Source organism: Hippoglossus hippoglossus, chromosome 4, assembly GCF_009819705.1.
Source record: "Hippoglossus hippoglossus isolate fHipHip1 chromosome 4, fHipHip1.pri, whole genome shotgun sequence".
In the NCBI taxonomy this organism is placed as follows: domain Eukaryota; kingdom Metazoa; phylum Chordata; class Actinopteri; order Pleuronectiformes; family Pleuronectidae; genus Hippoglossus; species Hippoglossus hippoglossus.
In genome coordinates, this window is record NC_047154.1 from 2996083 (window position 1) to 3013136 (window position 17054).

Here is a 17054-nt window from a genome sequence, read left to right on the forward strand (position 1 = left end):
ATAACATACAGGGGAATATAGTGAACAGCATGTCTGTCTCTGATCATTTCATTTCTGCAGCAGAACTCAAAAACCATTTGGAATTTTTCCATGAAACTTACAACTTTGTTAATTCGGTTGAAACGTTAACTGTTTTGATGTGTACCTTTTATGATTTGTGTGTGTTTTTTAAATAAGCTACTGTTATTAATCAGGAAAATATGACTTGAGGTAAATGTGATGGCACCAAATGATCTGCCCTTTTAGGTTGTGTAGTTGTTGTGGGTGATATATGATCTACTGATGACTCTTGTTTATATAAGCTAATAATATTAGTGTGACAAACATATGGATATTAGAAATACAAATTTTATAGTAGCCTCATAGTTACTTTAGATAGACAATAGAAAGAACATTTATTGTAATCTGTAACTCTAATCTTGCTGTGTTGGTCTTAGACGGATGTGGCCGAGTGTATTGTGATGAATCGGGTGTGTGTGGAGGATCCAGCTCTCACAGAGGATGAGGATGAAGATGACGGTGAAAATGCAGAAGCAGGTAAGAAAACTTTAACCCACTTATCTGTGAGGGGCCAACACACACTACAAGTATGACCTTTTCTTCCTTTCAGGCCCTCGTATAATTTCAGTATGAGACACAGTGAGTTACGGCAGGGAGTGACTGTCTCATAAACAGTTATGATAACAATAAAATGACATCACACCAGTAGCGTGTACTGTAAGACCTTTTAATCATGGATTACACTGATAACTCTGTGGTACTGGTCTGATAAATACATGACAAAAGGACAACAGATCATCTTTATTTTGGAGAGGAATTAGCCTGAACGTCCTGTCACTGTATTCACAGTCCAGCTCATCTGAAAGCTGTGGTCAGACTTTGCCTGTTTGGTACCGATCCAAATAGGCAACATGAAGTTGGGGTCACACTGAACCTGCACTCCCATGCAGACAACAGAGACTGAGTCATACTCCTGCCCTTAATAGACTTTCAATTTTCCAGCTGTCCTGCTCTTAGAAAAAGTAGTTTTTTCCCTAAGTAGACGAAATGGTATTACGATTTATTTATTCTAATAGTTTCAGGATGATAATATAAGTCAGGTTACAGTGCCAGTGTCCGGGCTGTTGGAACACACTGTATTGAATTGCATCGTAAACTGCTGCGTAGGGACAGGGCTGATTTGAATTATATTGATCTCCTAACTAGAGTCTTTGGATCACTGATTGCATATTGAGATATTAATCAAATAGGTCTCTGGGGGCGAGACACACACCTACTAAAGTGAATATATAAAAATCTAATTTATAAGCCTTTTGAAGCATTGACTAGTAGAGAGTTCTGAGGATCAGAAGAGGTCGCCAAGTTGCAAGTATATTATCATATTTTTGTCCGAGGCAAACAAGACTCTTGATCAGGTCAGAGTTTTCTGGGCCATCTTAGTTTGTTGATGCTGTTCAGTGTCTCAACACTTCCTCCTTAGTTACTTACATTTCCACAACACTAATTCTATTAAACCAACACCGCAGCAGCTCGGCTTCTCACTGGTCTTAACAGGCAACATCACATCAACCTGATCCCTGCTTCTCTCCATTGGCTCCCTGTCCGTTTTAGAATTGATTTTAAGATTTTACTGATCACTTTTAAAGCACTGGGGTCTGGCCCCAAGCTACATCGTAGAATTATTGAACCCTTATGTGACTGCATAAGGGGTCAATAGATCCTCAGGTGGAGCCCTGCTGGCTGTTCCAAAGTCGAGGTTGAAATCTAAAGGTGACCATGCTCAGTGCCCCTCGGCTTTGGAACGGCCTACCTGAGGAGATAAGGCTTGCACAGTCAGTGACTTCTTTGCAATCACTTCTCAAAACCCATTTTTATAGACTTTCTTTCATGTGATGTCGTGTTTTTACTGTTTTTATTGTTTTCTTTTCACCTTTTATTTGACTATATTACTGGTTTTATGTGTTGAAGTTTTCATGTGACATAGCTCGATATTTATTCATTTAATTTGAACACTACTTTATTATTATATCTCGAGGATATGTGTATTGTGAAGGAAAGTGCAGTGTCAAATTTGGTGCGATTTGGACCGGTTCTAGATTCAATATTTATAAACTAAATAAAAAGGCAGCTGCAGGAGCTGGGACTCATCAATGTAAGTGACACTGTCAATCCCGTGAATGGGCAGGTTCATGACAACGGGCATGTATAGGCAACATCAAAGACAACTGATTCTCTGGTTAGGGGTTCTGTGTAATGAGTCAAGCTTCACCAAACTCAGCATTACCACAGACCCAACAACGGAGCCAATCCCAATTGACAGGTGGCCAGTCTGTCACATCGAGACAGTCGACCGTTCACAAACCACATTCACACCCATAGACTGTGAGAGGGAACTGGAGAACTTGCAGAAACCCATGCAGGCGTAGGGAGAACATGCAGACTCTATACAGAAAGGCCCTGGGGTACTGTCCTGCTGTGAGGCGACAGTGCTAACGACTGTGCTGCCTCACGACATCTCAATGATATGCAAAAATTCTGCATATATGCACTATAACTCAGCGACAGAAGGGGGAGGTTGTGACCTTTTTTTCTGTACCTTGAATGATTGACTGAGACATTCAACCGCATTGGTGGCAACTCTATTTTTCAGTCAGTGTTAATCTTCTGTCAATCAAATGTAGCATTTTGTGCACGAATGTTTTACCTTGCAGTGGATCAGAGGGAGTAATCCCTCCCTTCCCTGGTGTCGTTTAAATGTGAAACGTGTGTAGAAAGTTAACGTTCATGGTTGCTCAACAGTGAATAATGAGATAAATGTGTCAAAACAACTTGAAATGGGAATTAAAGTTGTGCAGCAGAATGGTAAGTATGACTATAATCTATTGTATGAATGGAAATAATGCTATGAAAATGTAAATTATACTAATTTTACAAATTCACAGCCCCTTGAGTTTTTACCCAGTTTTTTTAGCGTCTGGCCTTTAATTGTGGGAGACGGTCGTTCATTTTCAATTAATAACTGTCAACCCAAAGTCTTTTCCCTCAATGCTGAAGCTTTTTTGGGAACACAATCTCATTTTGTCACACATCAAATACAAGGCAGGTGTTGAGTTGACATTAGAACTCTTGAAAAATAGACATTTTCACGTTATCCATGAAGCTTTAGATTTTGTCCGATCAGGGGCTTGTCGCCTCCAGCCGCATCGCATTGTCACCAATGTTACACACAGAGAATATACTGTGTGTGAGTACATGTGCATGCACCAGTGCAACTAGTGCGTGCTCTTGGTTTACATGAGCACTGGCTTGTGCTGAAGCAAAATCGCCAAAGGATGATTTGATATGCTGTTGTTATGGTTTAATCCCCCCCTCTGCTCACTTCTGTCTATTTTTATCATCTCCATTACAAGCGTCATGTGGCCAAAAATCTATACAGATGTTTCTTACACTTGCAGCCCCTCAGGGATATCAGACAATATGCAGAAAACCATTCAACCATGATTACTGGTGGATTAGCGGCGAGGCTCACTGCAGGCTGATCCTGTTATTTGCTAATAAAATGTCAAGCTCTCTCATTACACTTCTGAATGGATAACCACATGAGCCCACACGCATAAGTGCTTATTTTCACAGGTTCCCAAGAAGAAAACAAACACATGTTGCACATGATTGTTCACAGTCAGTGACATGTACAGACCACATTCCTCTGCCATGCTGCCTGGAATAGAAACTAATAATGGCTGGATGTGTCTATGGAGGATTATGACAATCCCTAAATACATACATCTGTTATTAAATGTCTCGAGATCTAGGTCTTAAATCTATCACTGTCCTCTCTAGGCACTGTATGGAACATAGGCTCATAAATAGAAGGTAAAAGCAGATTACCCAGATAATGTGATGACATTATTAATACAAATAATTAAGCAATTACTCAAGATGTAAAATGTCTTACCTACTGTACCTTTTGAAGAAAGGCACTGGCAAGAAAATGGACACTTATCCACATATTCACCCAACACAACCTACTGTAACTCTCCAGACAGTCTGAGAATAACGGCTACTTATTTTCTAAACTTTACTTTCATCCTCTTCCTGTGACAAGATAGCAGCTGAGTTTTAAACTTGACATGGTTCAGTTTGATTGAGTGTAGCCTACAGTTAAATCAGGCCACTTCTGCTGAAACCTTTACAAAGGGTTTACCCCACGTTTTAACAACTGCTTTACAATTATATGCACCAGCGCCATCTCAGGCCTTTATTTCTAAGCTGTTTGGGTCAGCTACTGTCAGAAAAAACTAAATAGTATGAGGGCTTATTTGTTCTATATAACTTCATGCACTGCATTAATGTTTGTGTGAATGGGTGAATGGCAAAAAGTGGACTGTTAAGCTTTGAGTGGTCATCAAGGCTAGAAAAGCACTGTACACATACAGACCATTTACATCATGATTTCACAATGAAGTCAGAAAATCACACCACATCATGTGGGTCAGGTTCCAATCCTTTGACTTCATATGGCATAAATGATCATTATTATGAAATATTATTATAACAATATAAAAATGTTAGCATTGCTGATTGGGGTATATATAGCGCATGTTCAGGTAATACATTGACCCTTTAATAATTTACATTTTTACTTGAACTATTAATTTTAAAATGTGTTTCTTCTTATAAAGATTATCGGAGCATACTTAAAATGCTGACTCATCTGAACTTGAACAATGTTCTACAACTAACCCAGGAGGAGGTGTGGGGGGGACATACAGCCCATCATAATTGTACTGCCTATTTATGGTGTAATAACTTTGATGTAAGTGTTCCTGGCAGGGAATACATTATTTAACATGATAGTCAAAATGAGCATGTTAAATTAATGGCAATGCAGAAGTCCATTATATAAAATTCAGGCACAGACACACAAGCACACCTACATCGCCATCTGTGCCAGAGCTGGAGTCTAAATAAAATACAAGGGTGCCAGTCCTTGACGCCAGGAAACTGCACAGCATGCACATGCAGCTTTTATGGTCAAGAGGCATTTTTGTCTGATTCAATTAAATAATCGCTTGTTTTTATGAGGGGGACACTGGTGGACAAAGACATTATATATATTTCACATAATGCTGTCTCAGCTTTTTAACTTTGTCTTTGTTTCATGGAAAAGTCTGTGGATGAAATGAAGAGTAAATGATAGTAAATAATAATATTTACACAAAGTCAAATGAAAATATTATTAATGACATGCTGGAGCTAAGTTGTGCATTGGATGGTTGAGTGTGATAAAAGTCTGGTGGCAGCCTCGTGCTCTGATACAGGTCACTGAAGCAAACCTTTGTCTCACTCATCATTTCTGGCTCTTGATCTCTGTCTCCTGAAAACATTGAAAGAAACTATTCATGATCTATGTTCCATCAAAGACATTGGGTGTCTCTTAGGCAACTCCCTCAAGGATTGCAAGATAAAGCTGAATGTGTTACATAAAAGACTAAATCTGACATTTCAGAAACGTCTGTTTTGCTTGTTTTGCTTTGATGAAATATCCTAAAATGATAGTCCTTCAAATATAACTATACGGAGAAGATAAACTCACTTTCATATCTACAATGAGGCCATAACTTGTGATGAGGAGTCACATATCATTTTGAACAGTGAAGCACCACTTTCAAGCAATTTTCAGAAACAAACTCGGGAGAATGTCAGCAAAGTCCGGACTGTCTCAAGTGATTGGTGGCGCAGCGTGCAGGAGGCAGAACATGACATATAAATTCCACTGCGAAGATCTCGTGTTTTTCTTGAATCTCATCATCTTTCAAACATCTTTGTCAGCGTCTCTGTCGCCTCTCTTTTCATCGGGAGATGTTTGTATTCTAGCAACACGACCACTTGCTCACAGTTAATCCTGCAGAGGATCTCCTGCTGTTTTCTCACATGGGCTCTCTCGTATATAATTCTGAGTTTTATCTGTGACACTGGCAGGAAAAACTCAGGCGAATCCCAGGAGCAACTGACTCTGAGATTTGCTTTCTTACACACAACCAATATGGATAATTTCAGGAGATTATTCGGAGTTCAGTGCATGTCTTAAAGCAGCTTTAGTTTGTTGACTTGCATCTTATCTGACAGCCTTGTGCTTCCGTGTCTCGGGTTCTTTCAGATACAGGTTTGCTGCAGCCGGATGCGGTTTCTCTGCACAACGAGGAGGAAGGACTCCAGCCTAACCTTCATCTGCTCGGCCACATCTTCCTCTCACGGCCCATGAGCCACGCCTTCAACTTCATCCTCCTCTTCCAGTTGTAAGTTTCCATGGCAGCATTTACCAGTCATACACTGACTGGAGGAAGTGAGAGAGGTTGAATGTGTTTCTGTTTCTATCACTTCAGTCCACTCACAATTTGCTTTCATTTCAACTGTCATCGTCGTCCTCCCAGCTCCAATTTCAGATGTGCATTATTTTGCCTTTATAAATGTAATTGTCTCCCAACAATATGTTATAACCTCTTCACCCAACATATTCAGTACTCCTCCGTCGGAGATAAAAAAATCCCTCATAAACTGGAACAAACCTCTAGCAGAATCAGACTTAACACAGGCGTCCATCTGCCTCGACCGGTTGGGGTGGGCGGAGAAAAATGGGGAAGAGACGCGAGGTGGGTGGAAAAGAGAGGAGAGAACAAAATTAGAGAGATGGGGAGAGGGTGAGAGAGAGGAGAGAGTGATCAGGAACAGTTGTGTAACCATCATGTTTTAACTCTGACAGACTAGTTGTTATAATGAAAACAATAAGAGTAATAGGTAAGTTGTGTGTATAACTAGGAAAGAGTCTTTCCTGCGTCAGCGTTGTGGCACAGCACAGCTCCTCTCAGCGGAGCCAGAGCAGCAGACTCGTGTAAAAACTGTCCTTGAGGTTCAAACTTTATATCACTGGCTGCTGCTGCTGCACCGTCTCCAGATCCTGAGAGTTACAAGCTTGAGCCAAATAGCGATAAAATATGATCAGTCCTGCAGCATCTGCAGTCCACAGACTTTTTAAAGTGACCAACATGTTTTCAGTCACTGTTTTCTGTCCTTAATTCAAGTTGTGACAGCGAGTAAATGAAACTGCGCCTTGAAGTTCTGAATCAAGACTCTGGCTGGTTTATGTAGAGATGCTCTCAGTGTATTTAAGGCTACGCTATGCAGCTGTTGCTGTCAGAAAAATGCTGTGCATTGCTTTCTTAACTTATAAACACACTCTAGTTTAAAACACACACACAAATAACACATTCCTTGCTATAAAAGTAAAGGCATGATTTTCCTAATGGACGACTGCATTTTGTTTCTTTTTTTTTTTATCTATATCACCCGTGGCTCCAAACTTATGGTCTATTTGCACCAATTTTAAAGACTCATGCTTATTGCTTATTTGATAAAAACACTCATGCATCACACAAAACATAGCTTCACTTGTCTGCCATTTTATATGCTATAGTGAAAAAACTAGTGTAGCATAAACCAGTATAGGATTATATCATTTGTGTGTAATGCTGGCAGCACAGATCATTTGTTGATTTGTGTGAGTTTTTTTGAGTCCTTACGGGCACAGAGGAGGGGGTGGGGCCTTCAGCGTTGCTTGTGGAAGGTCCTGTTATCAGTGTGCGAACAGCTCTGTAACACCTGACCAATCAATAGTTCCCTCATTGTGCTCAAGGAGGCATAGTGGTCGATCAATGCCAAGGTTCGACCACACACACACACACACACACACACACACACACACACACACACACACACACACACACACACACACACACACACACACACACACAGCACAAAACATGACCTGCATCATTTAACCTTGTTGCCCCTTGGTCTTAAGGTACTGCCCTACATGGTGAAGATGTTGTACAACACACATAAAGCACAGTTATACTGGATGCAGCACATGGGCACATGTGTGAAAACATATGCATGCGCGCACACACACACACACACACACATACACACACACATGCAGGCACCATAAAATATGCCCTTAATCCCTGATGCTCTTCCCTTTACATCTCAGGTTTGAATCATCATACTGCAGCTTCACACATTCTCTCTTCTTTGCATCTTTGGAAAGTTAAACGTTTTAAAAAGCAAAAAATATGCCTTGGACTGCTATAGATGAAGAGTCTAGCATGCATGAAACTTCCTAAATTTGTGGGCTTCTCCTTTTTAAGATTTGAAAAAGAGGAGATTTTAAAGTGTGGGTGGAACTCAGCTCCAACACAACACTTGGAGAAACTGCTAATGGATTCGCACTCTCAACAATCAACTGTTGAGAGATTAGAGGCTTAAATTTACAAGGAACGTAGCAGATGTTGAGTTTCAAAAAGCTGTCTTTTCATTCACTTCGGATTGAAGCCTATTAAAAAAGAATAAGATTTCTAACATTCAGCAACATCCAGCTCATTTACGAAGGCACAGTATTTTTTAAAAGTGTTTTGGGGCTTGTTGTGAGTGTGTGATGCTCAAAGTACATATGACCAAAACATTTGCTTTAAGAAGCCCCCAAAGGCAACTTTTATTTAGAGCAAATATAAGACGGAAAAGTTGTGGAGGATCAAAGGACTTCCCTTCAAACAAGAAATTATTTTTAATTTAAAATATCACGGCTGTTAATCGCCTCAAGTGCATGAAACAACGTAGGAGTGCGTATTCAACTTTTGACTTTATCTTCGAGGGAATTAACCAGAACAGTAGATGACTAATCATTGTTCAATATCTAAAAACCTCTCCTTTCTCTGCTTTTGCCTCTTCCTCTCTTTTCCTTTTTCTCTTCTCTTATTCTCTTTCTCCAGTATTTCTATTGGGATTAGTTACGTCTTGGCTGGCAGTGAGGCCTACGCTGCTCTTCTTAATGTCAGGTAAGTCCTCCACTTACAAAAACAACCATCTGTCGTTAAAAAAAGAATCTATTCAGGTTCAGATTTTAGCATCTGTTCATTTTATTTTTATTCTCTGCAACATTTCAGCTTGTGACACTGATGTGATGCAGTTAGATCGTTTATTCCATTTCAATGTCTTTTTCTAGGTTTAGTTTGGAGGATTTAGTGGCATCTAGTGGTGAAGTTACAGATTGCAACCAACTGAGTAACCCTCACATCATCCTCACCTTCCAAATGTGTAGGCAGAGGCAGACTTAACCATTAGGCAAAGGTTGGCAATTGCCTTTGGCCCTGAACTTCCAGGGGCCACCATAAAGCACCTAATAAACATATGGTTAAGACTTTATTTTTTACTCTTCGTTAATTAATTATTTCATTCTGAAAATCCATACGCTAAAATGGCATCAGAATGCCTGTAATTTGTGAGTAACTAGTGTCTCAGCAACCCCCCTCCCCCCTCAGTCCCCACTACAATGGACTATTCCACTAACTTGCAACAGAAGTGATTCAGGGTGTAAACAGAGACTGACGAGCAGTGTTGTGCCAATTCACACAAAGTTCAGTTCATGCAGATGAAAATGAACTAGTTGTTGCTGTTCACGTCTCGTGTTGTACTGAGCCGTAAAATGTGGACGAGTCATTTTCATGATGTTTAAATGCAGCCTCATAAACTCTGGAGCGAATCAAACAAACACTAAGTTACTTCACGTGCTGATCAGGTCCTGATAACTAGTGATGAGTGTTTATTAGTTCAAGTGAGAGCAGGTCAGAGTGGAGGAGGACACAGAAACTCCAGCTCGGTACAAACCAACTGAATTGCTCAGATAAATAAGGATTAAAAAAGGTGGAGAAAAACAGATGCAGGGGGCCCCATGCCTGTGTTTTCCTTGGGCCCCCAAATTGCTAAATCCGCCACTGTGTGTAGGGGAACCTATGTAGAAATATGCAAATGTGAAACGCCCTGTGTAGAGTCAGTGTTGAGGTCTATTCTGGGCCACTGTAGAAATATGGATGTGCTGTGTCTTGCAGCTGTGTATTTTTGACACAGGGAGCATGGTGGCTGTGTGCCTGCAGCAGAACTGTGAGGTTTCTGATATGACTAGAGTACTTACTGTATTTCTTCTGATAAAAGCAGTCTATGTACTCAACTAAGTGCCAGGACTATACGGTATGAAGCCATAGGTCAAGCACAGAAGACACACGTCTCACACACAGTGTGGCTGCTCTTACCTGATAACGGGGGCGCCGAAATGAAAGACGGAACGTGACAGGTACACATCTAGTGCAGCTTAGGTGTAATTTTCACACATGTAAATATCATGAATATGATATTCCATTTCTGCTGATTATTATGTTTGGAACCAGGTAAGGACCCACATGCAGATGCACACAAGGACTTTATAACACATACTTTAATATGACTCAGAAATTGTGGTACACTTGCAGTTAAGACAGATGAAGGAATTCAAAACACACAAAAGTAAAAGCAAAGTCGCGAACAAAACTTGAATAATAATTCACGAGGAAAACGCAGGAATTACAAGGAAAATAACACAAGTAAAGACAATAACAAGTCACAGTTGTAACTAATTAGGCATGTGATCAGACACAAAACAAAAGAAGCTGAACAGAGTCAAAGATACAGAAAAGTAACATTAAAAATATGCAAGGACATGGCACAGCCAGAATGAAACAAAGTCCCCAACAACAACAATAAAACAAAAGTCTTTCAGAAGTTCTTTTAGACCTTGAACTGAAGCAGAAACGTGACACCGAGAGATTCAACTAAAACCTAAACACTGGGCCTCAATGTTTCATGTTTCATGTTTCATGTTTCATGTCGGTATCACCAAGGCCATAATCATCTCCAGCATGCTCACTGGGAGCAGAGGGTTTCTAGTATTTCTATCATTAATATTTCCCCATGTACCAGTACCAGGTGCTGTTATCGTTCAGAGTTTGGTTTAATTTAATTAATTTCCTTTTAGGGTTAGCAGCCCCTAAAAGTGTTTGACTGAATGAGTCAGTCAGTGATTCAAATATAAGAATTGGTAAAACTTTTCTCTGGGTTGAAATAAATGTAATTGAATGAGTTTGCTTGAAAGAGTTTGTAGTGTCAATGCAGGTTTTCATATCAAAGGTGGAAACAGGGATTATTAAAACAAATCTTCAGTCTCCCACATCAGCCATCATTCCTTCTTCCATTCCTGAAAAAGCTAAAAGTTGAAGTAACTTGTCAGTGTAGAGTTGCTGAAGGGCAAACGGGTTCACAATAACAATCTTTTTCTTATTACTGAATATTTGAAAAATCTCTGCAACCCTGAAAGACAGCAACTGCCCACTAGAGTGGGAAGCGCTGAAAGCATTGCTTGAACTTGGAGCTTTTCTTTTAATTAAAACACACACACACACGCAAAGTTGAAGAGATGTTTCCCTGAGGCAAAAATATTCCATTATCACAGGATTTGTTTTATTTCTTTATTTTCTCTTTTTATATATATTTTTTATTTATTTTTGGGGTTCTTTTAAATTATACGCTATACGCCGCCCCTATTTCTTTTTATGGGGGGGCGTTAGATGACTCATTCCAGTCTGAAGTTTTAATGAATAGTTGGCTAAGCCTTCTCATCTGTCACTCACTTCGCCCAACAGTGTAACTGCTACTGTCAAGAGGGTAAACTGGTCGAACTGACTGACATGAGTCAGTCTTTCTAGATGCTTTAATTAACTAAATGTGTGTTTGAGGTTGAAGTTTTGCAGACAATCTTCATCATCCGAAGTTAAAGGTCTGAAACTGTCTGAAACAGTTAAAAGCGACACATATTCTCACCACCAAAATATACAATAAAAAATATGGTAACCATGGTCTGGAGTTAATTAGATGAACATTAAGTGCTAATGTAACGTGTTTCAAGTTTAAAGAAACATGTGAACCTGGTTTCAGACATGCACTGAACTTCATAGATCTCTGGAAGGGCTGCATAAGAGAAGGCAAATGTCAAAGTGATTGACTCTGGGGTCTCATTTATAAAACAGTGCGTAGGATTCATAATAAAAGTTAACAGTTATGTCTCACAAGCACAAATGACACTGCTGGTTTAATGATTCCGCAGTACAGTAGATGTACTAACCATAAACCTTGTATTTGTGATTTGCGTCATTCTGTTCAGTAAGACCCTCCAAAGTCAAACTAAATCCCCACAAATGTAATTCACTTTAAAAAAGTCTTCAGAAACGAGAGATATGACCAGAGGGATTTTTCTCCCACTAAATTCCCATCAGAAAATGACTGGTTCTGAAAGCCATGGTTACCCTGGACAATGTCCATGGCGTTACAGTATGGCACCAAGAGTTACAGAAGGCTCGGGCAAGTTAAGAGCAAAACATTTTTCAAGAAGATATCACAACTCAAAATGTATACTAATGATCCATAAAAGATTCCACTTCAGCTCATCTTACCTTGCATGAAAAATAATGTCGAGTGTGATAAGCCAGGGCTGGGTAATAAAATGTTAAACGTTTAAATTCATGATGATGTATTTGGGTCAGCCCCCATCTGCACAATCACTCTACACTTTTCAGTCACTACCGAGACCAGAACATAGCTGATTTTCACTTTGTATGCCACCTATATATAAAGTATACATTTAGATTGTTCTTATTATGTTTCACACTAAAAAACATCAGTGTGTAATGACCACTATGTTGCATGACATGCTGGTATGTGCTGTTATTTGTTGCGGTTACTCCTTGTTGATATTGGAGAGTGCAGAGTAAATTCTAAAATGAATGAACCATACCACGGCTGTTTTTATATTTAGAGGTTTAACAAACACGTTGAACCCTTTAAATTTTTTTTTTAATGTTTTATTTGTATGTTATATAATGGTAATTATTGGTATTAAACACCAAATCCTGACTGACACTGACTGTCTGTGTTGGGCAGCGACTCTTTACAGTGATGTGGTTAAATTATATATTTATACATAACTAATCCCACCATTAATCTGTCACTTGGATGGTTTTTGTGGTGTCTAATACTTTGTGTTAGCAGGAATTAGATCAGCTGGGTTAATATCACACTGCTCCACTGCGTTTGGCCCCAAACATGCACTGGCTGGAAGGGGACAGTTATTCAACTCCCCGTAACAGAAAAGTAGTCTTGCTAGCATGTTGTGTTCATTTTGCTCACACACAAATTTTATCCACTATCAAATTAAAATTCAAGAATTTCAGTGTAGGAGAGTGTGTAAACCCCACAGCTCCACTGCATGCAGCACCATTAAGTCATGTCTATGTAATTAGAAATAGATAACAGTATTTTTAGATGAAGGCAATATAAGGTTATATCAAGGCTAAAAGTTTAAATGCTATACCGCTGTTTAATCTGAAGTGTGTTATCGTTATTTGTGTTTTTGCCTAACTCCTATGGTAGTTTTAAGTCATGAAGCAAAGACACACACACACACACACACACACATACACACATACACACACACACACACACACACACACACTCGTGTCTCCCTCTCCCGAGCCTATAATTACCTTTATCAGCTAACTGGACTAATTTACTTTGTCATGGCCCAGTAAATACTTAGATAATATTATTCACACTCTGCGGGTCGGTTGGACCGCTTCCCTGGCATGCATGGGCGCTTCATTATCGGCCCGCTCAGAGCCAGGGGAGATGCTGCGTTTTGGGAGTGGGAGTTCAGGGTTACTGGAGTGAAAAAACCTTGGGCAAGCCTCTTTCGGATAAACCACTGTATTCCCTCCTCCCGAGGGGCAGCGATCGATAGGCTACTGCAGGTTTCTGCACAAAAACTCTCCTCTCAGTCCCACTGCTATAAAATAGTGGGTGTCTTGGAAACAAACCCCACTGAGCGCTGCAAGGTTTAACGTTTTAATGAGGATTCAGTCTCAACCCAGGGACCAGATTATTGTGTCTTAATATCGAGTTTGAGGTATTAAGAGTGCTCCTTTTCTATAGAGCTTGAAACATGAGAAGATTAAAACACTGTCTTTACCCATTAAACATCAGTAAAATGCTAAATGGTCTGTATTTATATAGCACTATTCTAGTCTTGATGACCACTCAAAGCGCTTTACAGTACAGTTTACCATTCACCCATTCACACACACATTCAGCCAGTGCGCTTATCTTATAATATTTCCCTTGATTCTTATTAAAACAATCGATCATTACTTTTTTTGTCTCGTAACATATATTTGAATAATGAGGCCAGTTAACGAACGTCAAGTGCACTTTCAAGTGAAGTAAAATTTGCCCAGTAAATCTTTTCCCCGCAGTAAAGCTGCATGGACTGTAAGAAATGTTTATATTCATTGTAGAAGAGGACATACTTGTACGCAGATGAGGCAAAGAAATGTGGGGCTTCATCTGTTCAACCAGATGCTGTAAACATAAACTTGACTCTAGGATTATTAAAGGTGGGAACACAAAGTTTGAGAGTTTAGCTTTTTTTTATTGTTGCATCTGCAGGACGGACAGAACAAAAGTAGATTGGAATCTCGCCCTTCTGCAAATATCTGGTTTGTCGTGCACCAGAACATAACGATTATTTCCAGGATGAGAAGGAGCTAGAGCTGAGCATTTAACCGAAAATGTATCAAAAACTGACATTTATAACCTCTAACCGACCTTATTTTGCTCATGTCGGCTAGTTTGGTTAATAGTTTCCCCAATGCGTGTATTCACTAACTGTCGGGTTTCCGCTACCTTCCCGTGCCATATCACCCTGCTGCATGTCCTCCCTCCTCACTCCCCCGCTGACCTGCTCTCACTTTACACCTGAGCAATAAACACCAACACTAATTAGAAGTTATTAGGACCAGATATTTTCAAAATGCAGCCTGCACTTGCTAAGTTCTCCAGCCTTAACAACTCTAAGCTTTAATGCATAAGGAGCTTAATGGCTTTAATTGCTGGCTGAGGTTGAGCTGACTTTTACCAATTCATTCAGTTTCGAAACATCTCTACTAAAACATTACATCATTTGATCTTAGCTGATCATGTATCTTTCATGTCGCATCTTAAAGTAAAGAACATACAGTATTTGTCTTATGAACTTGGTGAAGCAGAAGTATTATGAATCAACACGCTTCCTATTCCTTCTGACTGTGTTTCTCAGTTCGTCTTCACCTGTAAGCGTGTCAACAGTCTTGCATCGTCTTCCACACAAACTGTGCAGGAGGCATTTTGACTTGTTGTCAGGCTTTTCAGCGAACACACCAACTGTTGTCTTTGTTAATGAGAGGCAGGTGTTTTTTCCGGAAGGTGGTTCATACTTGGCACCCACAGGTGTTCTTCGCCAAGGTTACACAACACAAGGCTTCATTGTTTATTTGTTGCAGTCACATCATCATCATCATTGTTTGTTTGTTGACGAGGACTCTTTGTGTCATCCTGCACATTTGGAGAGGTCTCGGCCATGTGCACCTGGTGATGTGTTTGTGGATCGCGACAGAGCAGAGTGTTCTGTTTGTATAACAACATCTTAAATAGCAACATTCATGTGTGTGACTTGTATGTGTGTGTGTTTCCTCCACAGTCACATTTATGTGATCCCGGCCTTTACCTGGATTCTGACTCTTGCTATATTACTGGGACACAGATTCATCCAGCCAATCACGTCCGTGCTCACCCTGCTGAAAGGAATCCTGCTCATGGTCACGGTAAATATCATTTGACTTCTAATATTATTCATCTTGTTTTTTGGTATTTGCCTGTGTAATTATTCTGCATCTACAATGATGAATGAAATACTTTTCAGAGCAGCATATGTTGTTTTTATCTTAATGATGTGGAAATGCCAGTGACAGTTATGATCAGTATTATTGGATTACTCGCTGAATAAAAGAAAATCTGTATATTAGAAGGTCTTTTGCACAAAACGGTTGCATGTGGACGAGCGGTTCAAACGCATGAGGAAAGACTTTGTTTTGGAGAATATCAGCATTGCCAGGGCAGGTCGTTACACTTAACTTTCAAACATGTTCTGATTTTAATCAGATAACCTGATTAACTGCCAACATAGTTTTTGTATGTGTATTGTCAATGCAATTTATTTGTCACTTGTGTTCTATGATGTCCCAATGTGTCCCAATATGTCCCTGACCACCATGAGCTGGTCTGACTGATCCGACTACAGTCGGTTCTGAATGTTTCTTGGGTGCACCTGCACTTTCATGTGGTCATGCACTGTTTGCAAACACATTTTAAAGCAGGGGTATTAAATGTTAAATGCTATATTTGCAACATATAGTTTCATTTACTTTGTGTCAAATTATACTGCATATCTGTCACATTGTCAGTTTACCTGGTTTAGTAGTGAAGTGACTGATCATTTGTATAATGATGCATTTCACCATTATAAATCAAACTTTACATGCAGCGTGTTGATGTGACTGCAGCTGTGTGTGGTGGCCCATTTTATCAAACATGCACCAATCCCATATTCAGTTAATCCCATGAAAGTTGGAGCAAACAGAGATTTATGGCCGTGCAGCCTTTCATAATTAAAGAGGAATATATCAGCATTCCTGCTTTAAGAGCTCGTCTCATTTCTATTCCTGAACTAACACCCTCATTATAACAGCTATTAGAAGTATTAGGTAGAGGATGTGTTGCTTTACATCCCGGTTAAGATAAATGGAATGTGTCCAGATGCTATAAATTAATTAAGCAACCATCTGATTTAAGGGAATTGAATATGCATGTGTTATCATCTGCTTCAATACAGACCACAAAGACAAAGCAGCTGAGGGAGGAGAGGTGTTGTTTCTGTAGTAAGAGAAAGAAACATGGTGAAAGAAGAGGAGAGAAAGAGACATGCAGCAGAGATTAAACTTCTTATTGCAGTTGCTAGACTTGTGAGAAAACAATAACATTCTCAATACGATACTTTTTTCTTATTTAATTTATTCTCTCTCGTCCACAAAAGAGTTTTGACTCATGCAATTCTCAGTTTGTGCACTTTACTTTTGCATCAGTTTTGTCCATTACTCTGACACAGTATGGAACGTGAGATTAAACATACATTATATTCTGACTGATGCAACACAGCAGTAAATAAAAAGTGGAGATTTATACTTTCATTGTAATCCGTGCACACG

General features: G+C 39.6%; 1 protein-coding gene across 1 annotated transcript in view; it reads left to right on the forward strand.

Annotated features, from left to right (window-relative positions):
* Window positions 1–17054, forward strand: part of si:ch211-51h4.2 — an 88995-nt gene that overhangs the window by 14946 nt on the left and 56995 nt on the right. Inside the window, exons 5-8 of the mRNA XM_034582161.1 lie at window positions 438–537; window positions 6161–6299; window positions 8829–8894; window positions 15491–15614. Coding sequence (XP_034438052.1) covers window positions 438–537; window positions 6161–6299; window positions 8829–8894; window positions 15491–15614 — 429 coding nt within the window. The remainder of the gene's footprint in view (window positions 1–437; window positions 538–6160; window positions 6300–8828; window positions 8895–15490; window positions 15615–17054) is intronic.